Source organism: Vipera berus, assembly GCF_964194415.1.
Source record: "Vipera berus genome assembly, chromosome: 13".
NCBI lineage: Eukaryota > Metazoa > Chordata > Lepidosauria > Squamata > Viperidae > Vipera > Vipera berus.
The window spans coordinates 5,305,187-5,332,274 of record NC_138216.1 but is presented as its reverse complement, the minus strand read 5'-3'; the positions used below and the strand labels follow the sequence as shown (position 1 = coordinate 5,332,274).

General features: G+C 44.6%; 1 protein-coding gene across 4 annotated transcripts; it reads left to right on the top strand.

Annotated features, from left to right (window-relative positions):
- The first annotated feature begins 482 nt into the window (after window positions 1–482).
- POLR3E (RNA polymerase III subunit E) lies at window positions 483–25,502 on the top strand. 4 transcript variants are annotated; one of them, XM_081338316.1, is made up of 21 exons: window positions 483–642; window positions 4,388–4,471; window positions 5,809–5,859; window positions 5,954–6,031; window positions 6,738–6,853; window positions 7,736–7,818; window positions 8,409–8,516; window positions 8,957–9,006; window positions 9,689–9,808; window positions 10,689–10,774; window positions 11,075–11,119; window positions 12,510–12,601; window positions 13,034–13,154; window positions 13,460–13,541; window positions 14,227–14,286; window positions 15,659–15,816; window positions 16,768–16,832; window positions 18,204–18,691; window positions 21,151–21,228; window positions 22,416–22,541; window positions 25,025–25,502. In XM_081338316.1, exons 2-21 carry the CDS (start codon window positions 4,436–4,438, stop codon window positions 25,088–25,090), a joined length of 2,109 nt encoding a protein of 702 aa, XP_081194442.1. In that variant the 5' UTR covers window positions 483–642; window positions 4,388–4,435; the 3' UTR covers window positions 25,091–25,502. The 4 variants fall into 4 exon arrangements, with proteins under 4 accessions (XP_081194442.1, XP_081194445.1, XP_081194443.1 ...); XM_081338319.1 differs by lacking the exons at window positions 21,151–21,228; window positions 22,416–22,541; window positions 25,025–25,502 and adding an exon at window positions 19,927–20,109; XM_081338317.1 differs by lacking the exons at window positions 483–642; window positions 6,738–6,853 and having other exon boundaries at window positions 3,779–4,471.
- Window positions 25,503–27,088: the final 1,586 nt, after the last annotated feature.

The following is a 27,088-nucleotide window of genomic DNA, read 5'->3' as shown; positions in this document are numbered from 1 at the left end:
GATCTAAAACCGAAGGGTGTGTGTGGGAGGGAGAAAAGTTGTGAACTTTTGCAGAGAGGAATAGGCTGCGCAGCTTCTCCTTCGCCGTCAGGTAGCGTGGCCGAGCGGTCTAAGGCGCTGGATTAAGGCTCCAGTCTCTTCGGGGGCGTGGGTTCGAATCCCACCGCTGCCAGATTCCCCTTTTTTTTTACCCCCTTCCCTTTTAAAACGGGGGGGTTTTCTCTTTGCCAACGCCGCAGCGCTTATTTACACCCTGGTGCAGGCGCAACGTAAGCCCAACGTCAAGCAAACCCGCCAGCCTTATAGCGCTTTTCACACGCGTGGAGGAAAGGCAGGGCTGAGCAGCGCCCCCTGCCGCCCGCCTCCCTCCTTCCCGGGCCCGAGCATTATGGGTAGAAAGAGGCGGGGCCTCAAGCCCCTCCCCTTTTTCCCACGTGCTTGGGAGGAGTTGCTGGCAACATGGCCGCCAGCTGAGATCCGGCCTTGGCGGGGCAACATCGCGTCCGGTGCAGAAAGAGAGTGGGGGGAGGGGAGGGGAGGGGAGGGGGAGAGACCCGAGCAACAGACCCCCTCCGGCACTTCAAGCTAAAGGGGGGGGGGAGGAGGAAACGGGGAGAATGCGCGTGGTTGCAACCCAAAGCGGTAAGCATCCTTTGATCTTTTTCCTCTCTCTCTCTCTCTCTCTCTCTTTTTGTTTTTGCAAGTTGGCTTGTTTGGGTGGGCAAGGCCTGGCCTGGGTTTTTTAGGGACACGGCGCCCCCTTTGGGAGTGCAGAGGCCAAAAGCCCCAGCTGGGGTGGGGGGTGGGTGGGTGGGGGAGACCCTCCCTCCCTCCCTCCCTCTCTCTCCAAGCCCTGGGTCGATCACACACAGACACACACACACACACACACACACGAGAGAGATCCACCCTGGCTTAATCCGGGGCAACCTTGAACCCTTGCAACGTCCGCCTTGCCAAACGTTTGCATCAAGCCCTGGGTCGAACACACACACACACACACACACACACGAGAGAGAGAGAGAGAGAGAGAGAGAGAGAGAGAGAGAGAGAGAGAGAGAGATCCACCCTGGCCTAATCCGGGGCAACCTTGAACCCTTGCAACGTCCGCCTTGTCAAACGTTTGCATCAAGCCCTGGGTCGATCACACACACACACACACACACACACACACACACACACACACACACACACACACGAGAGAGATCCACCCTGGCTTAATCCGGGGCAACCTTGAACCCTTGCAACGTCCGCCTTGTCAAACGTTTGCATCAAGCCCTGGGTCGATCACACACACACACACACACACACACACACACACACACACACACGAGAGAGATCCACCCTGGCCTAATCCGGGGCAACCTTGAACCCTTGCAACGCCCGCCTTGCCAAACGTTTGCAATCAGCCGGAGATCTCTTAACCCGGATTCTTCAAACTGGGTTTATAAAGATGCCTTGGCATCAAACCCTGATCCAACATCCATCGATCGACAGGCAGGGGGGGTGGGGGGTCGGGGGTGGGTGGGTGGGTGGGTGGGTGGGAAGGCAAAAGCCAGCCCAGGGAAGGTGGCTGCTTGCATTTAGCCCGGGCCGCTGAAAGTTGAATCGGTGAGCAAAAACCCTCCTTTTCACTGTGGAAGGTGTGGTTGTGGTTGTGTGTTACACAAGCGGGTGTGTGTGACTCGGGAGAAAGGGGTAGCGTTTGCTGCCAAGCTTTTTTTTAAAAAAGAAATGAGTCAGCGGGGCCACTGCAAAAAGCTCAATCCGGCAGAATAAATGGAATTTTTCCCCCCTTTTCTCTTTTAATGCTGGGAACTTGAGCAGAGGAATCTGGGACTCGTTTGCAAAGAAGACCCAATGGGTTTGGGGGGTTGAGATTCTTGCCCCAAGGAGAAAGGACTTTTCTGGGCTTCGTTTTCAAGACTTTAGGGGTGTGAATTTAAAGAGGAAAGGTATTAAAAGTCATTGTGTCAGCTGCCAGGCAGGCAGTGCGGTGGGTTAAGGCCTGCTACAGTTTTCAGCAGCTGCACAACTTGGGTTGTCTGTTGCCTTAATAGTTGGTTTTTTTTTCCCCTGAACTGGTTCGCTCTGTCGTAGGAGAACAAGGAATGGGGGGATCCCTTCTCCCTAAAAGCTTGAGGTTTGTAAAGCTGATAGATAGATAGATCAGTAGGGGAAAACAGAGGCGGGGGGGGGGGTGGCGGGGGAAAGAGTACAAGGGAACAAAAGCAAAAGCTAAATGTATAATATCTAATTTTTGAAACGTAGAAATTGTTTATCCTTTTTTTGTTGTTGTTGTTTTCCCTTTTCTTGTTTGTTTACGGCTCTAAACTGCTCAGTAAAATGAAAAACACGGATCAGAAAGGAAAGCCAGACTTTGGAGAAACGCATGGATCCGTTTAATGGGGTTGGAAAGGACTATTTTGTTCTGTCTATAAGTCTTTTATTTTTCTGTTTCTAGTATAGGTTCTCCTGCTTGATCAGGGGGCTGGACTAGAAGACCTCCAAGGTCCCTTCCAGGTTCTATTCTATTGTATTCTATTCCATCCCATCCCATCCCATCCCATCCCATCCCATCCCATCCCATCCCATCCCATCCCATCCCATCCTATTCTATTCTATTCTATTCTATTCTATTCTATTCTATTCTATTCTATTCTATTCTATTCTATTCTATTCTATTCTATTCTATTCTTCCTGTTTCTATTCTATTCCATCCCATCCCATTCCTTCTATTCCATTCCATTCCATTCCATTCCATTCCATTCCATTCTATTCTATTCCTTATTCCTTATTCCTTATTCCTTATTCCTTATTGTCTGTTCTGTTCCCTGTTTTCTATTCTATTCTATTCTATTCTATTCTATTCTATTCTATTCTATTCTATTCTATTCTATTCTATTCTATTCTATTCTATTCTATTCTTCCTGTTTCTATTCTATTCCATCCCATCCCATTCCTTCTATTCCATTCCATTCCATTCTATTCCATTCCATTCCATTCCATTCCTTATTCCTTATTCCTTATTCCTTATTCCTTATTCCTTATTGTCTGTTCTGTTCCCTGTTTTCTATTCTATTCTATTCTATTCTATTCTATTCTATTCTATTCTATTCTATTCTATTCTATTCTATTCTATTCTATTCTATTCTATTCTATTCTATTCTATTCTATTCTTCCTGTTTCTATTCTATTCCATCCCATCCCATTCCTTCTATTCCATTCCATTCCATTCCATTCCATTCCATTCCATTCTATTCTATTCCTTATTCCTTATTCCTTATTCCTTATTCCTTATTGTCTGTTCTGTTCCCTGTTTTCTATTCTATTCTATTCTATTCTATTCTATTCTATTCTATTCTATTCTATTCTATTCTATTCTATTCTTCCTGTTTCTATTCTATTCCATCCCATCCCATTCCTTCTATTCCATTCCATTCCATTCTATTCCATTCCATTCCATTCCATTCCTTATTCCTTATTCCTTATTCCTTATTCCTTATTCCTTATTGTCTGTTCTGTTCCCTGTTTTCTATTCTATTCTATTCTATTCTATTCTATTCTATTCTATTCTATTCTATTCTATTCTATTCTATTCTATTCTATTCTATTCTATTCTATTCTATTCCCTCTACTCTATTCTATTCTCTGTTTCTATTCTGTTCTGTTCTATTTTCTGTTTTATTCTATTTTCTATTCTATTTCATTCTAGTCTATTCTTCCTGTTTCTATTCTATTCTATTCTATTCTACTCTTGGGTGATTTATGTTCATAGCTTTGTGCTAACCTATGACTGAAATTAAAATAAATAAAAGACGAACATTGAGAGGGAAAGGCAACTGGGAGAGGAAAAAGATCATTTTTCAATGTACCTTTCACAAAACTTGGAAGAGAAAAATGAAAGGATAACTGCAGGTAGTCCTCAACTTATAACCATTCATTTAGTGACCGCTCAAAGTTACAACGGCACTGGAAAAAAGTGACTTACGACCGCTTTTCACACTTACGACCGTTGCAGCATCCCTGCAATCACGTGATCAGAATTCAGGCGCTGGGCAACTGACTCGTATTTAGGATGGTTGCCGTGTCCCAGGGGTCACGTGATCGTCTGGCGACCTTCTGACAAGCAAAGTCAGTGTGGGAGCCACTTAAGAACCGTGCTCCTGACTTGACAACCGCAGCGATTCACTTAATGTGGCAGGAAAGGTTGTAAAACGGGGGCCAAACTCAATAACTGTCTGGCTCGACAGCAGACATATATTGGGGGGTTGATTTTGGTCGTAAGTTGAGGACTGCCTGTCTTGTTTTGGCTTGCCTGTTGTTTTTAAAGCTTTGGATCCAGTGAAGAGATCAGAGATGTGATGATTGTGTGTTTTTGTTTCAGGTTAAACACGAAGCAACATTGCAAGGTTAGTTTTATTCCAGTGCTACTATGGCCAATGAGGAAGACGACCCCATTGTACAAGAGGCAAGTAGTGACCTTTTTTAAAAAAAATAAAAATAAAAATAAATCTTTAATGTCTACTTTAGCTTTTCCTCCCACAGTAAATATACATGTAGTCCTCGACATTCAACTGTTCATTTAAAAACGCATCTGTTTAAGCAATCCGGTCTGGTCTGATGGGTTCTTTTGTAATTATTATCTTAAGGTAACTATCTTATACATTTGGGCTAAATTAGGGTTTAATTTATTTTCAATATCTATATTTGTACATTCTATTATTTATGTCACTGTTCACCGCCCTGAGTCCTTAGGGAGAAGGGCGGTATACAAATCAAATAAATAAATAAAATAAAATAAATAAATAGTGACCAGTTTTAAGTTACAGCGACACGGGAAGAAATGGCTGGTTTTTTACACGGCCTATGCAGCGTCCCTGCGATCATGTGATCAAAAGTCAGTTGCTTGGCAACCAGCATCTTATCTTATGATTTTGCATGCGTGTCTCTGGATCAGGTGATCTCCTTTTGTGATCTTCCCGGCTGGTTTCTGATAAGCAAACTCAAGGAAGCAAGCCGATTTGTTTAACAACCACGTGGTTCATTTAACAACCATCTTGCTTAGCAGCAGGAATTCTGTTGTTGCCGTAAGTCAAGGACCTCTTGTGGTAAAGTTTAGCGCTCAGTTGATCGGCTTTATCATTTATCGCCGTTCCGCGGTGAAAAAGTTAACATCCAGTGTGAAAAAATGAAAATGAGGCGCTAACTAAAGAGGGGGAATGCTTTTATCTTGTCAAATCCACACCTCTGTAATTACCGTATTTATCGGCGTATAACACGCACCGGCGTATAACACGCAGCTCATTTTAAAAAGGAAATTTCAGGAAAAAAACTTAAATTTCGCGCTGCTGTGCGGTATTTACTATGGGTCATTAACATTATATCGGCGTATAGCACGCACACATCATTTGCCCCCTATTTTCAGGAAGAAAAAGTGCGTGTTATACGCCGATAAATACGGTACCTACCAGTCTTTTACAGACGCATCCTTTTTCAAATAAAGCATCGTTTTTAAATGAAATCCTTTTTTCAGCGGGGACACAGAACACCTTCTCATACTCTCTGCTTCAATTATTTTGTCAAAACTTCTTGCATTTCAAAGAAGGCTTCGGACCTATTCATTATGTATTTCCTTCCTCTTTATTATACCAATGCGTCTTTTTTTTTTTTTTAGTTGTTTCATTAACGCCGATTTATTCTTCTGATTTGCAATTTTGGGCGAGACGCCTTACAAAGGCTCAAAAGCAAAGCTCCAGAAAGTAGGATAAAAATAAACTGGAATATGTCGTCTTGTCTTTTTGCTAGATTGACGTCTACCTGGCCAAAAGTCTGTCGGAAAAACTGTATCTATTCCAGGTATTTTTTTTTCCCATGCAAGTTTTTTAAAAAACCCCCAAAACGGAAAGAGTCTTTTAAAAGCTAATTGAAGTTGCATCTTACTTTGTTGCAGTATCCTATTCGTCCAGCTTCGATGACTTACGATGAGGTTACTCATCTCTCGGCGAAGATCAAACCGAAGCAACAAAAGGTGGATGCCAGTTTAAACCCTTTAAAAAAAATTTTAAAAGGTTGTTTCAAAACTTAAGACGGAAGTTTTAATGGTGGGGAGAAACGATGTGGTTAAACCTTTCTGACAATTTGTCCTTCTACCGTTATTAGAAATTTTACTTTCTTGCTGGGCTAAAAAGGGGTAAAGCCAGGAAATCTGTTCTCCTTTCTATATTTTGGATTATCGTTTAATCCCTTATTCTGGCTTGAACAGCCAATAAGGAAGAATTGAAATAAATTATAATTGAAAATACGTGGAAATTCAGGATTGCTCACCCCTGATGTGACAGCTGTTTGTATGATTGCTATTTTTTTTTTAAATTCGTGATTAGTTTTTCTCTTTTTTAATTTTAGTCTTTAATAAAATTATGATTTAAGAGAAAAGTTTATTGATCCCTCTAGGGTAGGGGTAGGCAACCTCGGCTCTTTTACGACTCATGGACTTCAACTCCCAGAATTCCTGAGCCAGCCATGCTGGCTCAGGAATTCTGGGAGTTGATGTCCATGAGTCGTAAAAGAGCCGAGGTTGCCTACCCCTGCTCTAGGGGTTAATACCACCCAAACCGCTGCTTAAATATGCAGCTTGTCGGTTTGATCAAATTCTGTAGCCAATTCTCTCTCTAGTTTTAGGAATTGGTTGCATTTAGGCACTCTGTTGAGCTGATCCACCGTCTGCTGTTCTTCAGGTTGAACTGGAGATGGCCATCGACACGTCGAATTCGAACTACTGTCGCAGCAAAGGGGAACAGATTGCCCTCAATGTAGACGGCACGTGTACGGATGAGACCAACACTTTCTCTTCGTAAGCATCGCGTTTACATTGATGCCTCGATTCAGCTGGGTGGAATCCCCGTCTCCAGGGTTTTTTGGATGGCAGATTAATACAAAATAACAGAGTTGGAAGGGACCTTGGAGGTCTTCTAGTCCAACCCCTGGCTGGAACAGGAGAGCTATACCATTCCAGAGAAGTGCCTATCCAGCCGCTTCTTGTTAACCTTCCGTGATGGAGCACCCACAACTTCTGGAGGCAACTTCCGTTCCCCTGATTAATTGTTCTAACTGTCAGGAAGTTTCTCCTTAGTTCCAGGTTGTTTCTCTCCTTCATTAGTTTCCATCCGTTGCTTCTTGTCCTGCCTTCAGGGGCTTTGGAGAATAGCTTGACTCCCTCTTCTTTGGGGCAGCCCCTGAGATATTGGAAGGCTGCTATCATGTCACACCTTCTTTTCACTAAACTAGACATACCAATTCCTGCAACCATTTTTCATACGTTTTGGCTTCCAGTCCTCTAATCATCTTTGTTGCTCTTCTCTGCACTCTTATTTAGAGTGTTGTTTTGTTTTTTTAGGTAGTCCTCAAATTATGACTGCGATTGGGCCTTGTAATGCGAGCTCTTTAGTTTGAGTGTCAGCCTTACCAAGTGGACCAGACAGGAACCCTAACCAGATGATCTAATTCTGCTTTATTCTAAAGCGACGTTAACAGAATCTTGCAAATCTGAACGTGCAATTCTTTTGCCGCCACCTTTACAGCCTGAGAATTTAAAAGAGTCTTTTGTGCTGCTTTCTTCACCCTTTGTGCAGCCAGAGGCTGTTTCTCCTTTATCTGACCGTTGTCTCTTCTCCCAGTCTTCCAAGATCATTCCTACATGCCATTTCACCTAGGTCCTGTGTTCCATGTTTTCCAGGAAGCTGATGGACAAGCAGACTTTCTGTTCCTCTCAAACCACCAGCAACATTTCACGATACGCTGCAGCTATCTACAAAAGAGGTGAGTGACATGCCTGCCTTGGTGGTTTTTCAAAACAAACGTTTAAAAAAAACACCCTACAACCTTTAGAATTCTGGTGCAAAATTGGGTGCATGAACACAACACCCAAGCTATAGCAATGGAGTTAATTCGTAGGCTTTATTTCCATAGGTTTCTGAGAAACCGAGTTTGTAGGACACCTCCAACCCCATCTGTATCTAACCAGGTTTAGCAGCTGGTATGTCTGCAGCTGCCGAGTTTACTGTCTTTCTACCTGAGTTTTGTCGTAACACCCAAACTCAGTCTCCCCGAGGGCTGCCTATATTTTAAAGCAGGGTTTCTCACCCTCAGCCACTTTAAGTTGTGTTTTCTTCAACTCCCAGAATTCCCCAGCAAGCATAGGTGGACTTCAACTCCCAGGATTCCTCAGCCTGTATGAATGGATTTTAAAATCCGGAACTCACTAGCCAGCATGTGTGGGCTTCCTCCCCTCAGCCAGCCTCCTCACTGGAGAATTCTGGGAGTTGGAGTCCGCACATCTTATAATTGCTAAGCTAGAGAGATGCTGCCATTTCTCTTGTTAAAAAAAAAGCTGCTTTATTCTGTTGCAGGGGAGCTTCACTTGACTCCGTTGAATGGGATCCTGCAAATGCGGCCAAGTTTTGCCTACTTGGACAAAGCGGATGCGAAATACCGAGAACGTGAAGCTGCCAACGAGCGTAAGTAGGAGGCCATATTCTCTGCATTTGGGTCAGAGAAGATTGCCAGCTTCCATGTGTCAAATGGCTGGCTGTGTTTTAACCAGGGTTTATAGCTTTAAAGCCTAGCTCTTAAGGCTCCCAGAATTCCTCAGCCAGTGTGGGTGGACTTCAACTCCCAGAATTCCTCAGCCTTGTAGCCTAGTTCTTAATGCTATAAGGCTCCCAGAATTCCTCAGCGTTGTATGAGTGGACTTCAACTCCCAGAATTCTTCAGCCTTGTAGCCTAGCTCTTAATGCTATAAGGCTCCCAGAATTCCTCAGCCGGCATGAGTGGACTTCAACTCCCAGAATTCCTCAGCCTTGTAGCCTATAAGGTTTTTGTGGTTTTAGGGTTTGTTCCCATTTGCAGAAAAGGTGACCGTCCAGATGCTTTGACCTTCCCCTTTTTCTCATCATAGATGGTGACTCTTCCCAGGATGAGGCTGAGGAAGACGTCAAGCAAATCACGGTAGGTCAAGATGTTCTGGGACACCCGTCTAATTCCCAGGAATATACAGGCGGTCCTTGACTTACAACCATTCATTTAGCAATCATTCGAAGTTTGCAACGACACCGGAAAAAGGGACTTAGGGCCGATCCTCACATTGGCAGCTGTTGAAGCATCTCCAGAAGTCGGTGATCTAACCCTAACCAGGGCAACAAAGCCTGTAAAATTGGGTGCAGCGTAGTAGTGGAAATTGTGATCCCATTTTATTTATTTGTAAAAATTTATTGGCTACCCATTTTACCACAGGACGGCGATAAGGGTGGAAATCGTGGTCGTAAGTCAAAGGCTACCTCTAATAAATTTTGTCTTGTTTTGGGGAAATTACTTGCTTTTTTATTATTTTGCTCTTCTGGCCTGTTGAATCTTTTTTTTTACTTTTTTAATATATATATATATATATATATATATATATATATATATATATATATATATATATATATATATATATATTACTTCTAGTGCTAAACTGCCCAGAGTCATTTGGGAGTCATTTTGATTTCAGTACCTCTCAATTCATTTTGCTCTTCTTTGGTAGCTCTTACAACGGAGGTGTCAGTTCTTTGAAAGATGAGGTCTTCACCCAGCCCCATCCCATTGGGAATTTTGATTGCATCCCATAATAACAGGAAGGTCTCTGTTTCAGGTGAGGTTCTCTCGGCCAGAGTCGGAACAGGCCCGCCAACGGCGAGTTCAGTCTTACGAATTCCTGCAAAAAAGACAGGCAGAAGAACACTGGGTTCACCTCCATTATTACGGTTTGAAGGTAGGCTTCCAGGACTGTGTTTGCGCAGCACGATAAAACTGTGGTTTGTCTAACCCTACTTTGTTGAATAATCTATCACTAGTGGGGTTTAAGGAACGGTTTGGAGGGCGTAGACTTTTAGGGGCAAAAGTGACACAGTGTCTGGCAGAGGGGAATAAAAGGCCACGGTGGGTGGAATCAGATCATTTTACGAGGGTGGAGCTAAAATTTCCCCTTTTTTATCCTGGTTTATCCTGGTTTTACTTGGTTCTTCTTAACAACAACAACAACAACCACCAAGCAACTTTGTTCCAGTTTGGGTACGTTTCCTACTTCAATATGTTAAGAAACTGCTGGCCATTTTCAGGAATATCAACCAGAGCTGGTTCTGAGGAAAGGGGATTTGAGGACCCCATGTGGCATTAAGGCTAGAAGTTGCCGACCCCTGCTTGAAGCCAGAAACCATTGCTAACAGTGGGTGGTCTCACACGAGTGGCAAACTCAGCCAGAGTGTATTACATCTGCAGCAATGGTCTGCTAAAGAAGCTGATTTGACCTTATACAATCTGATGGTAGAGGTTTTGGTTCTCCCGATGTTCTTCCCTTGTGAAAATTGTCAAAACTATGGCAGCTTCATGACAGTTGATTACAGAGGGGAAAAGAAATAGGTGTCAGTTCCAAAACAAGTCCATAATACTTTCCTCTCCGCTCCTCTCCTCTCACCTTCCTCTCTCCTCTCCTCTCCTCCCTCCTTCCTCTGTTCTTCTGTTCCCCTTATTTTTCCTGAACAGGAAAAACTGTTTTAAGCTCAGCTCCTGCCTGTATATTTTCATGCGATAGTCCTGAAATGGCCATTAAAGTTGGTTAGAATCCACGGCTCTTCCTTTTCTGTTTCTCCTAGGACAGCCGTTCTGAGCACGAACGCCAGTATTTATTCAGCCAAGGACACAGCATGGCTGGGAACACGGAATTAATTAAATCGCCAAGGTGAGGAAGAAAGAGAAATAATTGAAATCCAGCCCGCTTTCCCCCCCCCCCCCAGGCAAGGTCAGTTGGGCTGCTAAGGAGGAGATGCAAAGCTGCCGGGACACCATTCCTCTTGCAAGACCATTGTCAATATTGTTGCTTCGAGAAACGCAGGACCAGATGCCCCACATTTTGTGCATTTTGATTGGCTTGGATTTCTTTCAGAGGATCTAAACCGGCCACTCTCTGCTGGCTTTTAATAACGATTTGGATGCGTTTCTTTCTCAAGGCAAACCCATATTCCTTCTTCTCTCTTCACAGTGAATACTTGATGATGCTGGTTCCACCAAGCGTAGAAGAAGAAAAGTAAGTAGCTCAGTTCTGTGGAGATTCTCCATCATCCAAGTCATAGTTGTCCCAAAGGTGCTTTTTCCAAAACATCACCCCTGGAATACTGCAGCCAGTTTTGCTCACCATATCACAAAAAAGGGATGCAGTGGCTCAGTGGGTTAGGACGCTGAGCTTGTCGATCAGAAGGTCGGCAGTTTGGCGGGTCGAATCCCGAGTGCCGCGTAGCAGAGTGAGCACCTGTTACTTGTCCCAGCTTCTGCCAACCTAGCAGTTCGAAAGCACGTAAAAATGCGAGTAGAAAAATAGGGACCACTACGGTGGGAAAGTAACAGCGTTCAGTGCGCCTTTGGCGTCTAGTCATGTCGGCCACATGACCACGGAGACGTCCTCGGACAAGCGCTGGCTCTTCGGCTTTGAAACAGAGATGAGCACCGGCCCCTAGAGTCGGAAACGACTAGCACGCATGTGCGGGGGAACCTTTACCTTTATCACAAAAAAGGTTGAGAGCTTGGAAAAAATTCAGAGAAGAGCAACTAAGGTGATCAGGGGCCTGGAGACTAAAAGATACAAAGAATGGCTGCGGGAGTTGGGTTTAGCTAGTCTAAATAAAAGAAGAAATAGAGGAGACACAATAGCAGTCTTCCAGTATCTTGAGTGGCTGCCACAAAGAAGAGGTTGTTCACCAAAGCACCAGAGCGAAGGACGAGAAACAATGGCTGGAAACTGATCGAAGAGAGAAGCAACCTGGAATTGAGGAGAAACTTCTTGACAGTGAGGACAATTAACCAGTGGAACAGCTTGCCTCCAGAAATCGTGGGTGCTCCATCGCTGGAGATTTTTAAGAAGAAGCTAGACAGTCACTTGTCTGAAATGGTGTAGGTCAGGGGTAGGCAACCTCGGCTCTTTTATGACTCATGGACTTCAACTCCCAGAATTCTGGGAGTTGAAGTCCATGAGTCATAAAAGAGCCGAGGTTGCCTACCCCTGGTGTAGGTTTTCCTGCTTGAGCAGGGGGCTCGACTAGAAGACCTCCAAGGTCCCTTCCAAGCTCTATTCTACTTTTCAACTGGACTTTCTTGGTTTTCTGTTCCTTGAAAACCTTTCGCTTCTCATCCAAGAAGCTGCTTCAGTTGTTAAGTAGCTTAGGGAATTCTACCATTCTTGGGGGGGGAACCTAGAACCATGTAATTTTTAAATGTCCCTCCTGATGTTGACTGGTAGTTTAAACTTCTCCCCATGCTAGAGAATAAACCTGACTCACTTGGCCTCAGATCCTTTGGGGTTGCTTCTGCAGATGATCCTTATCGGTTGGGTTTGCACGGAAACATTAAGCTGAGATCTTGTAAGCATAGTTTGAAGATGCCATGGCAGCTGGCATTCAGTGGCTATTTTATTTTGCGCACAGGGAAAAACCGGTAGCGCCAAGCAACATGCTGTCCATGGCTCAGTTGCGGACGCTCCCTTTGGCCGACCAGATTAAGATTCTGATGAAAAATGGTAAGTTCTGTTATTTCTCTTGTTTTTTCCCCTCGCAAATTCTCGCTAAATTGTTTAGCCCGCTTCAGCGAGCAAGTGGGTCTGTGGTGAGTGGCAAAAGCTTTAGGGTGCAAGGACTGCCCTGTTACTCTTTAACATTTGTTCCTGCCTTTGGGGGGGGGAGGGAAGTTTCTCCAACTTCTGTTCCATCTCTGAAGTAATCTCTGAGTGGTCTCCCTTCCAAATATTAACCAAGATGTTGAGAATGGTCCCTCCGAATTGGGGCCCATAATGAATCCTCGTTAGGGTTCTTAGCATCTGGATTTGATCAGCCCTTCCTGTTGCTCCCCAATTTCCCTATTTTTTATATTTATATATTTTTAGCGGGGGGGGACTTCTGGCTGGCTGGGGCTGATGGATCCCTGCTTTTTTTTTCCCCCCCACCCCCTACAGTGAAAGTCATCGCCTTTGCCAGTTTAATGAGTCTCCTAGCCTCTGGGACGGATCCGACAGCAGTTTTGAGAAGCATCCAGCAGGTGGCGCTGCTAGTCCAGGGGAACTGGGTGGTGAAAAGGTGAAAAAATAAATAAATCAGCTTTTATATTTGATTGCGTGCTTCTAATTGATTTATTTTTATTTTATTTATTTTAATATTGGCCTGCAAATCCCTAGATTTCCAGCCCCAGTGGCTTCTAGGAGCTGTATAGCTTGTCCTGGAGTTACGGAGCCTTGGCCATCCCGGTCATAACTCCCGATGGGTGACAAATTGAGGACCCCGCACAACCAAGCCGATTTTATGACTTTGGTGGTTTTAAGTGGTTAACCCAACGGTCGATGGGGCACTTCAGCTCATAAATATTTATTTTTTTTCCTCCACAGCGACATCCTTTACCCCAAAGATACCTCCAGTCCACACAGTGGTGTCCCAGCCGAAGTCCTGTGCCGAGGAAGGGATTTTGTTGTGAGTACCAGAACACCCAACCAAGAATTTGTGTTTGCATTCTCAAATGTCTCTTCTGCAGCAACAGCTTGGTGTGCATTTTGGGATTGGCCATTTGAACTGTCCTAGGGTGTGGGTGGGTGTGGGGGGGGGACTTCGTAGAGGGTCTCCATACCTCTTGCTCTAGGACCTGTTTTCACGCTTAACGGCCTCTGCAGCGTCCCCGGGGGGTCACGTGATCAAAATTTAGGGAATTGGGCCACTGAGGTCACGTGATCCCCTGCTGCGACCTTCCGACAAGCAAATTCAACGGGGAGGCCAGACGTACAGTGTTGCTAACTCAAACAGTGGCAGTGATTCGCTTAACGAGAAAGGTCGTAAAATGGGACATAGCCCACTTAACACCTGCTTTGCTCAGCACCAGAAATTTTGGGCTCCCCGGCGCTCATAGGTCGAGGACCGCCAGTAGTTTATTTGATTGTACACCCACCCAGAGTCACATTCCTGAGTTGGCAGGAAGAGAGGAGGGCGGGGTTGGGGGGGGCGCTTTAGAAATTTGGTCAGTAAATAATAAGTCAGAGGAAGCATAGCCTTGCCATCTTCCTTGGCCTCAGAGTCTTTAAGGTATATCCTGTTATGCTCTGTATTCAGGCAGGCATTCGCCAGGTTAAAAGGCGTCTTTTCTGAGCGTGTGCTTCTTTTTCAGATATGGAAATTCACGCAGGATCGGTGGGTGGTGCGGAAGGAAGTTGCGGCTGTAACAAAAGTAAGTTTCTTCCTAAACTTTGGGCGGTTTTACCAGTCTAGGTGAGGGGTCTCCAAACTTGGCAACTTTTAAGACTTGTGGACTTCAACTCCCAGAATTCCTCAGCCGGCTGATCGCTTTTCCTGAATTTTTTGCTTGTTGGCGTTTCCCATCTGGTCCTCTTTTCAGATTTGTAGACCACTTCCCAGAATCCTCTAGGGTGGCCGTGCTGGCTGAGGGATTCTGGGAGTCGAAGTCCAAGCATCGTCATCTTAGTGGCCCAGATTTGATGACAGAAAAGGACCTGGGATGCGTAAATGAGGATTGGAGACCCTGTGGCTTTCTAAAGGCCACGCAATGGCATTGTGCCCGAGATTGGAGGCCTGTTGTGTGCGATAGACAAACCAGGTTTGGTTTATGATATTTTAAAATGAGAACATCCCCGCTTCTTCGAGTGACCTTCGTTCATTCCAATAGGGTTAATTATTTTAGAGTAACTTGCTTGCAGCAAAGAGAGAACACACGAAGGCTTCCAAATTAGAAATAAAACTTTCTCACACTACGGATCCTGGCTTGTTCCTCCTCAGAGTTAAATCTCTTGGGATTAGCATGATGATGGAGTTGAAACTCAAAAGGCTTCTCTTTCAAAGAGGACGCGCAATCCCAAAGAACACAATCCCCCCAAATTCCACAGATGATTATTTTTAGGCAAATTTGCACCCACACCCCAATACCTGAGAAGCAAATAAGCTTGCCCTTTTAATATGCATATGCGTCCGTGTAGGTACATGCATGCATACGTGCATAATTAAACTCACAAGTGGGAACAGCTTCTTCCTTGGAAGGAAAGTTTGCATCTTGTTTGGGTGTAGTCCTTATTTTCTCTGTGAGACCACACCCCAATCTTTGAGGTGACCATTATTCCCGTCTTCTTGACCTGATTACAGAGTCCTCGAGTTACAACCCTTCATTTCGTGTCTATGGAGTCATTTCATGTCAGGGTTTTGTCCCAAAGGTTTTTTTTTTTTCAAAAGGCAAGCTGGACGTAGCCTTATCTTACTTCTGGAGAGCCCCCAAACCCCTCTTTCTGCTCGCAGCTTGACAAAGAAGCACGGGGGGTGGGGGTGGGGTGGGAGTAGTACGTTTGTGGTTGTCCGAAAAGGTGTTTTTTTTCCCCAAAAAGCAGCTGGACTTGCTCGGGGTCATGAAATGGGGCACAATCCACTTAAGAATGGAAATTCTGGGCCCAGTTGTGGCGACCTGTAATTGGAAGGGCAGCTAGATGTTTTGAAACGAGTTGCGAACACCCACCCAGACTGCGCGACGTTCGCCGTCTTTCATTGTGAAAATGAATTTTATTTTATTTTATTAAAAAAATCTGTTCTTTGTGCAGCTGGGTCCAGAAGATGTGAAAGACTTCTTGGAGCACGTCTCTTTTTTGAGGATAAACCGAGGCTGGGAATTTAAGCTCCGCTATGATGAAGATTTTGTCAAGAAGCATCCAGATGTGGTGCAGAGGCAAAAGATGCTTTGGATGGGCATTCAAGCCAAGTAAATAATTCCTTTCCCTTCCCTTCTTCATCCATTCTCCACCTTCCCTTCCCTTCCTCCCCTTTTCCTTTCCCCTTCCTCATTCATTTACCTCCTTCCTTTCTCTTCTCTTCCTTTCCCTTTTTCCTTTCCCCTTCCCTTCCTCATCCATTTACCCCTTCCCTTCTCTTCCTTTCCCTCTTTTTCCTTTCCCCTTCCCTTCCTTTTTCATTTCCACTTCCCCCTTCCCTTCCTCATCCAGTTACCCCTTCTCTTCCTTTTTCCTTTCCACTTCCCCTTCCCTTCCTCATCCAGTTACCCCTTCTCTTCCTTTTTCCTTTCCACTTCCCCTTCCCTTCCTCATCCATTTACCCCTTCTCTTCCTTTTTCCTTTCCACTTCCCCTTCCCTTCCTCATCCAGTTACCCCTTCTCTTCCTTTTTCCTTTCCACTTCCCCCTTCCCTTCCTCATCCATTTACCCCTTCTCTTCCTTTTTCCTTTCCACTTCCCCCTTCCCTTCCTCATCCATTTACCCCTTCTCTTCCTTTTTCCTTTCCACTTCCCCTTCCCTTCCTCATCCATTTACCCCTTCCCTTCTCTTCCTTTTTCCTTTCCACTTCCCCCTTCCCTTCCTCATCCATTTACCCCTTCCCTTCTCTTCCTTTCCCTTTCTTTTTCCTTTCCCCTTCCCCTCCTCTTCCTCATTCATTTACCCATTTCCCTTCCTTTTTCCTTCTTCCCTTCCCTTTTTTTCCCCTTCCCTTCCCTTCCGTTTTCTTTGGATTACACTTCTACTGTGTGAGACTGGAAAAACACACATTTTCTTGTAAGAGATACTGAGAGGTGGGGTACGCACCACACACACACACACACACACACACACACATCTCTCCCACTTTGGATCTGAAGTGCTGCAGATTCTTGGTGACTACTAACTCAGCCGCTAAGTTTTCCTTTCCTCTTATTTTTCAGGTTGGAAAAAGTATACAACCTGTCCAAAGAGCAGCTGGCTTCAAAGAAATCAGCGGCGCAGCCAGGTAAGGCATTTGGAGAACCAAAGATAACAAGGTGAAAGGCAACAAGGTCACAGAAGACTAAAATGATGTTTGCAGAGGCCGCTTTGGCTTAGATTCGGTCAGTCCTGTTATTTCTTAGACAATCAGGGTTTAATAAAAACCATGGCTTACCACAATGTAATTTTTTTTCTTTTAAGACCCGGAGGAGTGACAATGGCTGAGCGGTTAAAGAGCTATTTTTTAATAAATAAAATGTCCTGCTTGAGCAGGGACTATGAGATCTCCAAGGTCTTCCAACTCTTAATAATAAAGTTGGAAGGGACCTTGGAGGTCATCTAGTCCAACCCCCTGCTAAGGCAGGAAACCCTATACCATTTCAGGCAAATGGCTGTCCAAATTCTTCTTTAAAATGTCCAGTGTTGGAGCATCCACAGATTCTGGAGGCAGGATGATAATGATGACAACGATGATGATAATGATTATAATAATGATGATGTTGGAAGGGACCTTGGAGGTCCTCTAGTCCAACCCCCTGCTCAGGCAGGAAACCCTATACCATTTCAGACAAGTGGCTGTCCATTCTCTTCTTAAAAACTTCCAGTGTTGGAACATTCACCAGTTCTGGAGGCAGGTTGTTCCACTGGTTAATTGTTCTAACTGTCAGGAAATTCGTCCTTAGTTCTGGGTTGCTTCTCTCTCTGATTAATTTCCATCGTTGCTTCTTGTCCTGCCTTCGGGCGCTTTGGAGAGTAGCTTGACTCCCTCTTCTTTGGGGCAGCCCCTGAGATACTGGAACGCTGCTATCATGTCACCCCTGGTCCTTCTCTTCATTAAACTAGACATACCCAACTCCAGCAGCCATTATTCTGTACTCCATTTTCAGCCCACCCAACGTGTATCCTCAGCGTTGAGTTTCTTCTAAAGCAGTAAAGGCAGGATAAAAATCTAACAAAGTCACCGGAAGCAGTCTGTCAGGACCCACCCCAAACCACGTCTTAGGAAGACAAAACTCTTGGAGTCAAATCTAGTCCCAAAAGAATCTTTACTATGACATGCTTGGTTGTAGGAATACAAGACAGGACTTAATATTGTCCCACAAACTAAACCCTTATAAAGAGTTCCCGGTTTAACCCCCCCTTAACCCCATTTGGTCAGTCCCCCATCATTTACCTCGTATCATCCCTCTCGTGGGAAAAAGGAACTTAGGACCTTTTTGGGAGATGGCAGAATCCATGGAATAATGTTTGAAACATACATTTATGAATATGATATAAATGGATTCTGACACAGTCCTTCTCCTACGGTTCCCTACGCACCCCACATCTAGGTAGAACAGGCTTCTTGCCCTGATCTGGGCCCCAATTAACCTGCTTCTTGTTCTCCTTCCCGTAGCTGCTCCAGTGGTGATTTCTGGAGAGCAGAGGATCAACTTGGCCAAGTCCAAAGTCAACCAGAGCTACAGCCAGTTGGACCAAGAGCACCGAAAGAGAAAAGCCGAGAATCGGCTGGACGAGTCTCTTCCTGCGACAGACCTCCTGGGGGTCCACATCAAGGAGGAACCGGTGAGCGACGAGGAACTCATGGAGACCTCGGACCCCGAGAGCCTGAATAATGGCCTGGTCAACGGGATCCATTTGGAAGATAGCCTGGACTCCATCAACGGTCACGTGCCGCTCCCGGAGAGGGTGACCGAGGAACTACGAGCTTTTGTGGGGGCCACATTTAAGAAACAATACGTCCTGACTCTGAACGAGCTAAAACGGTTATTTAACCTTCACCTGGCTGGCTTACCTCCCGGGAATCTTTTGTTTAGCGGAATTTCGGACAAGATGTTGCAAGACATGGTCTTAGACGTAGGCTGCAAGCAGATCATGGTGCCTGTAAGTGGATCTCTTCTCGTGCAATTATTTTTAGAAGGGACTCTTCGAAAGCAGAGGTCCCCAACCGTGGCGACTTTAAGACTTGTGGACTTCTACTCCCAGGATTCCTCAGCCAGCCAAGCTGGCTGAGGAATCCTGGGAGTTGAAGTCCACAAGTCTTGAAAGTGGCCCAGGTCGGAGACCCCTATTCTAAACCTGAGTTGAATACTACCTTTATTAAAGTAGTAGTATTTAAATTATTTTCGTATCCCTTTTGGAGTTCAATGAACAATCTAAAACCTGAGGGGGTTGATAAACCGAAGAGTTTGGGCATGCCTGGATTAAAAATTAAAACTCTCCCAGTACAGCAAATTCTTGACAACAGTTGATTTACAACAGTTGATTTACAACAGCACTGAAAAAAAAGTGACTTATGACCATTTTTCACACTTAACGACCATTGCAGCATCCCCATGATCATGTGATTTATATTTGGATGCTTGACAACTGATTCAGGTTTATGATGGTTGCAGCATGCCGGGGGTCATGTGATCAGCCGTTGCAACGTCTGACAAGCAAAGTTAATGGGGAAACCCAATTCACAACAGCCGTGTTCCTAATTTAACAGCGGGAGTGATTCCCTTAACAAATGAGTCTTAACATGGGGCCAAATTCACTGACCCAATTTCTCCCTTAGCAACATAAAATTTTGGGCTCAATTGTGGTCATAAAGTTGAGGACTGCCCGGTAGTTCTTAAATTATTTACGTGTTACGTTTGGGCGTGTACGGGTGTCTAAAAGTTGAAGGGGTTGATAAGCGGAAGAGTTTGGTGATAAAATGGATTATAAATTAAAACTCTCCCAGTATCAACATCCAGCATTTGGTGGTGGGGGGACACACAGCTGTCTTGCCTGTGCAGGTTTTTGTAAGGATTTTTGTGGTGCCATCCTGTATCCCCCTTTATATTATGGGTAGCCCAGGAATGATAGAACACGGATAGTCCTCAATTTCCAAACATCCATTTAGCGACTGCTCAAAGTTACAAGGGCACTGAAAAAAGTGCCCGCGCTTATAACAACAACAACAACAACAATAATAATAAAAGTTGGAAGGGACCTCGGAGGTAAGTTATGATCCTTTTTCATACTTAACCGTTGCAGCAATGTCCCATTTAGCAACATAAATTTGGGCTCAGTTGTGGTCATAAGTTGAGGACTTCCTGTATTTCTTTTTTTCTTTCAAATCCACCCTGAAGACAGAAAAAAACTGAGGTTTTTCCTGACGTGCTATGTTTTCTAAATACAACGTAATAAGTTAAGCGTTTCAGGATCGGAGAGCCAGCCAAATATGGAAGCAGCCAGAGGATTACCCTTCTTTAAACAGATGAAAAATAAGAAGCCAAGCTGCTTTGCTTGTTCCATGAAGCCTCTCTGCTTGAGTTCCTGGAATTTCCTGGAGTGGTTTTGTTTGCAAAGGGGGGCGGGGGGGGGAAACAATCTCCAAAGCTCGTTTGCCTGGTTGGAAGGGCTGTTGAGCAGACAGGGTGTGTGATCTGTAACAGGACTTGAGCAAAATAAACAGGAATAAACTTTTAAGGCAGCGATATGTCAGAAGTGAAGGCATTTTCACTTCACTTCTGAGTCACAGCTTTGAAACGTGCGAATTTCCAAGCCCGGGGGGGGGGCACAATTCTGTGCCCTGTAACAGTAGATTACAATAATGCTGCTGATGCTTGTTTGCAAGCTGTGTTTACAATTGCAAATATCCTAAAAACAAATCTTGCACCAAGCAACTGAAAAACAGGATTTTTTGCTTTTTGGGGGGGGGGGGGCAGGCTTCTCTTACCGTGTCTGATTATGCATGCTGGGCTGTCAGCAAACTAGGCCATGATTAGGGCGAAGACCTCAGATGGGCTGAGTAACTTGCATAATAAACTACACACGGTGCCCATATTTAAGTTTGCAACTTTGCTTAAAAATCTCCAACTGCTTAAAAAGGCGAATGGCAAGCTATCCTTTTAGCCAGTTGATGGTATTCTGCCACAAATGACGGTTGCCTTAAAAAAGATAGTTTGTTTGCCGAGTTGAGATGTCGTTGGAAACATCATAAACTTCGGGTTTTTAAAGCAGATGGCTGATTTGTTAAGCAGGAGGCGATTTTGTTCGGCACATTTATGGACATAACTCGGGTTATTGCCGCATGGTTTAATTTTGAACAAGTCTTTAACAATAGTTTGGTGGAAAATACGATGGGTTGAAATGAAAAAATTAAAGCGTCCCAACTCTTCTTCCCCTGAATAGGAAAATTTTTTCCCCCCCAACATCTTCTATTGTGCCTTTAGGGGATCCAAACTTAAATTCCAAACTTGGTGTCCGGGTTGCTCCAGATGAACAAGATCGCTGCTGGTTCCTTCTAGTGTGTGTGTGTGTGTGTGTGTTTTAGCCCTGCCAATCCAGTAATTACAATCTTCTCTTTTTAGTTTCCCCCGCAGATTGCAGCGGTGCCTAACGAACAGAAGGTATTCGCCCTTTGGGAAGCTGGCGATGTTTACGATCAGGTAGGCAAGAAAGGTAGGAATGCAGTGTGGCTCAGTGGGTTGGGATGCTGAGCTTGTCGATCAGAAGGTCGGCAGTTTGGCGGGTTGAATCCCGAGTGCCGCGTAGCAGAGTGAGCACCTGTTACTCGTCCCAGCTTCTGCCAACCTAGCAGTTCGAAAGCACGTAAAAATGCAAGTAGGAAAATAGGGACCGCTACGGTGGGAAGGTAACAGCGTTCCGTGCGCCTTTGGCGTCCAGTCATGCCGGCCACATGACCACGGAGACGTCCTCGGACAAGCGCCGGCTCTTCGGCTTTGAAACGGAGATGAGCACCGGCCCCTAGAGTTGGAAACAACTAGCACGCATGTGCGGGGGAACCTTTACCTTTACCTTTAGGCAAGAAAAGAACAAAGGTTGTCCTGGCAAAGATGCCCGTTCATCTTGGACATTAGAGAGATTCCTTCCAAATAGGAATCGGATGCGCTAACGTAGGCAACTTTTTAAGACTTGTGGACTTTTACCTTTTAAAATTTCCCTCGCTAGGCAACACGATTCTTAAGTCAGCTGCGCTTGATTTTCTCTCCTTTTTCACCACGGCTGTTAAGCAAATCACACCTATTAAGTGGATCACATGGAGGTTAAGCAAATCCAGTCTCCCCCGTTGATTTTGCTTGTTGGAAGTTGGTTGTGAAGGTTGCAAATGGAGATCCCGGGGTTCTGCAACCCTTGTAAACGCATGCCAGTTGCAAAGCACCCCAGTTTTGATTACGTGACCGTGAGGATGCTGTAACCGTGGTATGTGCAGCACACCGCCATAAATTTACTGGCTATAAATCGCTTTTTTTCCAGTGCCATTGTAACTCTGAACAGTCGCTAAACAAAACGACTAAATCAAGGACTACTTGTGCTGTTTAAAAAGGGAGAAACAAAACATTGGCAAAAATTGGGAGAGGTATTGGGAACTTCAGAAAAGGGACAGTAGTACTGGCAGTCGGGTATTTGCACAGCCACAGTACAAGGTGTACAAACGCGAGGCTGTTTTTATTTTTCTGGGATTCTGCTGGTTAAGGAGAATACTGATCGCCCAAATTCGGGCTAAATTAACAAGTAAGTTCAGCAAATGAAACTCAGCGGCGCTTTATAAGAACTCCGGTTCGATATTTCTCCCGCTTGCTTAATATTTTTCTTGCCGTTCCTTTTTTTCAAGCACCGGCAAATTTTGCTTGAAATCTTTTCCAAAAACTACCGCGTGCGTCGAAACGTCATCCAGAACCGGCTGGCCCGGGAGTACGGCGAAGAGCTAGACAAACAGGAGGTGGATAAAGTTTTGAAGGTAAAGTTTGACATGTGCTTTTCAAAGCAGCGTCCGCAATGCAGACATGCTGGATCCTGTTCAGTGGTGGATTGGATCATGTGGTGTCAGCTCCCTGTGGTCTCTTTAACCATCACATAGATCAGGAGTATCCACCCTTAGCAACTTTTAAGACCTGTGGACTTCAATTCCCAGAATTCCCCAGCCAGCATAGAAATGAAATGTAAATAAGAGTTAGTCCTCGACTTACGACAACCAAGCTCAAAATTTCCATTGCTAAGCAAGACAGTTGTTAAGTGAATTTTGCCCCATTTTATGACCTTTCCTGCCACGCTTGTTAAGTGAAGCGCTGCAGTTGTCAAGTTGTTAAATGAATCAGGTTTCCTTATTAACTTTGCTTGTCAAAAGGTCACAAAAGGCAATCACATAATCCCGGGTCACTGCAAACCGTCAGAAGTCCATGTCAGTTGCCAAGCATTTGGATTTGGACCACGTGACCCTAGAAATGCTGCAACAGTCACAAGAAAAACAGGTTTAAGCCACTTTGAATGGTCGCTAAATGAACTGTTACAAGTCAAGGACTATAAGTATACTGCCATGTGCACAATACAACTGCATTGCTTTTATTTTGAAGGCAATGTGCTTATTTTATTTTTTCAATTTATGTGCAGGGGTGCATACCAGCACATCTTCACAGCCTTATCAGTTCAACCCTCCACAAAGGTCTCACGTAGGGAAAATTGGGAAAATTAATTGCTCGCCCCCTGGTCTAAAAGGGACCCACAAGCCATTGTGCAAGGCCTGCTGTGGCAGTGCCGTGAGCTTTGTGTGTGTGCCTTTAGCCAGAATGGGGTGTGATATCCCAAATGCATTCTAACGTCATTGCACACATAACCTCCTAAGATATTTAAGCTGCCTGAGTCAATTCTGCACGCGATACCATCGTGGCTTCTGCAAACCTCACATTTGAGTTAAAAGGACTATTTGTTTAGAAAATTCCCATTTCCTAAATGAATCAATAATTGCTATTTATTTTCTGCTCGCTCTCCGTGGGCAAATATAAATATGACACAGAGCGGCCTTTCTGTTGTGGATACAGAACTTAAATCTTTGCGAGAAGCTGTGTATATACCTGCACATCTACTTATAATTCTGAACTAGAACTAGACAACGTGTGTGTGTGTGTTCAGCGTTGCGATAACCCAAGGAAAGTTCTCACACGACACGCTGCCTTTTAAGTCCACCCGTTCTCCTGATTCTCTTGCGTAACAGACTTGGCAGTTTACCTGAAGGCACTGGGAGCGTTTAATTAAATTTTTCTGTATTTGCTGGGTGAAGCAACACAGAAGCTGCCCTGGGTTGCACTCCTCAAAAGCATCGGTGTTCCCAGTCCTCTGGGTTGACCTAACTCACATCAGCCTGCTAGTTCAACAGGTTTTTTTTAGGGTTGGCATATGAGAATCAGCTCCTTGCTCCCCCAGTAGTTTTTCTCTCTGCCGAATAATGGAAGGGAGAGGAGGGAGAGATGGAAAGAGTACAGGTTGTCCTCACCTTAACAACCGTTCATTTAGGGAACCCTTTGAAGTTACAATGGCTTTGAACAATTGACTTAACACCAGTCCTCACACTTATGACTGTTGCAGCATTCCCCCCCCCCCTAATCTCGTGATCAGAATTCGGGACCTTGGCAGCAGAGCCCAGATGTTTGCAAAAAGCAGCAGGCATGCGTTCTCTGTTTGTTTTCATCTACAGACACTGTGTTAATTATTTAATAGCAGCAATTAGCAACTTCGGGAGCTAAAAGCACTGTGTGTTTTCAGATTTATTTTTTTTCCCCCGGAGGTGGGAAATGAGATCACCTCAAATCCCCTTGGAAATGTTTGAGTGCTGTCTCTGAGGATCCCTGGATACCAGTCCCTTGCTTTGACGGCACCACAATATTTTCTTTTGTATATACCCTCCGGTAATAACTGCTAAATAAGTCCTCAGATTTATTGATCTTCTCTGGTTGAAGCTGGTGGTTAGCCAGCAGTTTTGTAATTATCCCGCATCAGTGTTTCCTCAACCTTGGCCATTTTTAAGACATATGGACTTCCAACTCCCAGAATTCCACAGCCAACCTTCTACTAGAGCCGGGGTCTTCAAACTTGACCCTTTCGTGACTTATGGACTTCAGCTCCCAGGATTCCTCAGCCAGCGTGCCTGGCTGAGGAATTCTGGGAGTTGAAGTCCACAACTCATAAAATGGGCCCAGGTTTGAAGACCCCTGGACTAGAACCAGATCAAATTTACCCCTGGCTGCGTTTTGGAAGCCTCCTTAAGCCAGGCCTTACCTTCCTTCAAGATTCTGGGTTATCTAATTTGCAATGGAAACCATGCATTTAAATCTCTTGTTATTTTTTGAAAAACCATGAATGCTAGCTTGTTTTTCCCCTCTCATGGCTTCGGTTGCTTCAGGGCAAGCTTGGTTGATTGCAAACAAAACCTTCTTCCTTTTCCTGCAGGATTGTTGTGTAAGTCAAGGAGGCATGTGGTACCTCAAAGGGACAGTCCAGCAGTCAAGCTCTTGACGATGGGAGTCAGTCGCATCCTTTTTCAATCCCAGGATGGGCAAAGAGAAACCAGGCGGCTAGGAATGGAAGACAGTTTGATCCTTTCAAAGCCTTCCAAATGGAAAACCTACCAGAGGCGGCCCCGCTAGCTATTTGCAACGGCATCCAAACCACTAATCTTGAACGGACAGAAGATCTGTATGTCGCCCTAGATTTAAAATCTGGATCCCTAAAATATATATATATATCTATATATTTCTCAATCTTACTAGAAGCAACCACGGAGTGAACAATCCTTATGGTGGCTGAACTTGTTAGCCAATCATGATCTAACGGTTCATTTTATAGCGAATGCCAATAAATTTCGAGTTTGCAGGAGATCTGGATTTTATTTTTATCTTTACACGCTGCAGACTCTCTTCTCATCATTGCCCCGTCTCTGAGGTTGTTTTTTGTGTGTGTGTGTAACTCTGGTCACCTGTCAAGAGGGCAGGGCATGGATTGACTGGGTTCCAAGTTACGTACAATTGCAGGATCCCAACCAAAACGGCTAACCCGTTTAAAGTTTCCCTTTTTCTTTTCAAAGGATGGCTTTGTTTGGATTTAACAATGCGGGCCAGGTCTTCATTGCGGCTAAACCCACTCGTATATTTTCCCATTTTTCTTTAATTCGGTAACAAAACAGGTGGAATTCTTGCTTTGCGCAGGCTGGGCAAAAAGATACTTCAAGGAAGCTGGCGTAAGAGATCAAAAATGTTGGCATATCATCTGTCTTGGAAACAATCAGACACACATCCCCCTTAACCTGTTTTGCGGGTTGAAATGGGACACTAGTGCTGTGTATCCTGAAGAACATGGAAGACAAATGGAAACTATTCGTAGTTGCAGGTATACGTCCTGCAATTATGGCTGTTAAGTTGTAATGGTCATGAGGCAGGTGTTTTAATGGCCTTTTTTTTTTTGCAGTGGTGGTGAAGCAAACCCTGTAGTTGTTAGCCTTGTTAACCAAAGCCACTGTTTGCTATGGGAAACATCACAAGTTGCAGTCGTGACTGCAGGGGCCCCAAGATGTCAGAACTTAAAAAGTCTCAAGTCCTAACTTCAAACGGTTGCTAAATGAGTGGTCGTAAGTCGAGGACTACCTGTATGGAAGTCTTTTTTTAAAAAAGTTTTAAATGGTCTTTTTACAACACGACCCTCCTATTTTCAAACTAGAAAATGTGGCCCTCGGACACAATAAACATCTAGGTAGCCCATTTGCATAGGAGTGACACATTAATTTGTGTTACGTATGCATGGATGTAATCAGTTACTGCCCTTTCTTAAGGGATCGGCTTTAAAACCAAAGCCTCAGTCTAGCTTTTTAAAATTTGATTTATAGCCTGTGACGATCGACCCGTGAATCACACACCTCTTTGGGTAACTTTAGAAGGTATGAAATTGTTAATAGTCACCATCATTCATCAAAAACAAACATACAGCCCTGGGAAATCCCTTAACAACTCCACCCACCCACCCACCCCGAGAGAAATTGTCCCATCTTTCAACTCCAAAGTTCTTCTGAAACAGTCAAGACTTCATAGGGTCATGAAACGCCGTAAGAATGGAGAACATTCCAATCTGCAGAGACATCGCAAGGAAGGAGGGCCACGCTAAAAAGATCCACTTCCCCAAATCCCACTGAGGCTCTTGACTTCAAGAAGCTCAAAGCCCCATCTTGAATTCTATCAGATGGGTGGAGGTGGTCCCAAAGCCATGAAGGACCTTCAAGAAAGGAACTTCAAAGAAGACAATGGACATCAGAAGTTAGCTAGTATTCCGTGAGTTCATTCAACCAGTATCCATAACTACTTGAACCTCTGGGGTCAGCTGTAACTTCCAGATACACTTCAAGAGGAGACACACACCCCAGTGAAGGACACTGCAGAAGTCCAAATGAGACAGGTGTAACCGTAAGCAGGACCTCCCAACCCAAGAAAAGTAAGTAATGAACCATCTCCTCTTTCAGCAGGAGTT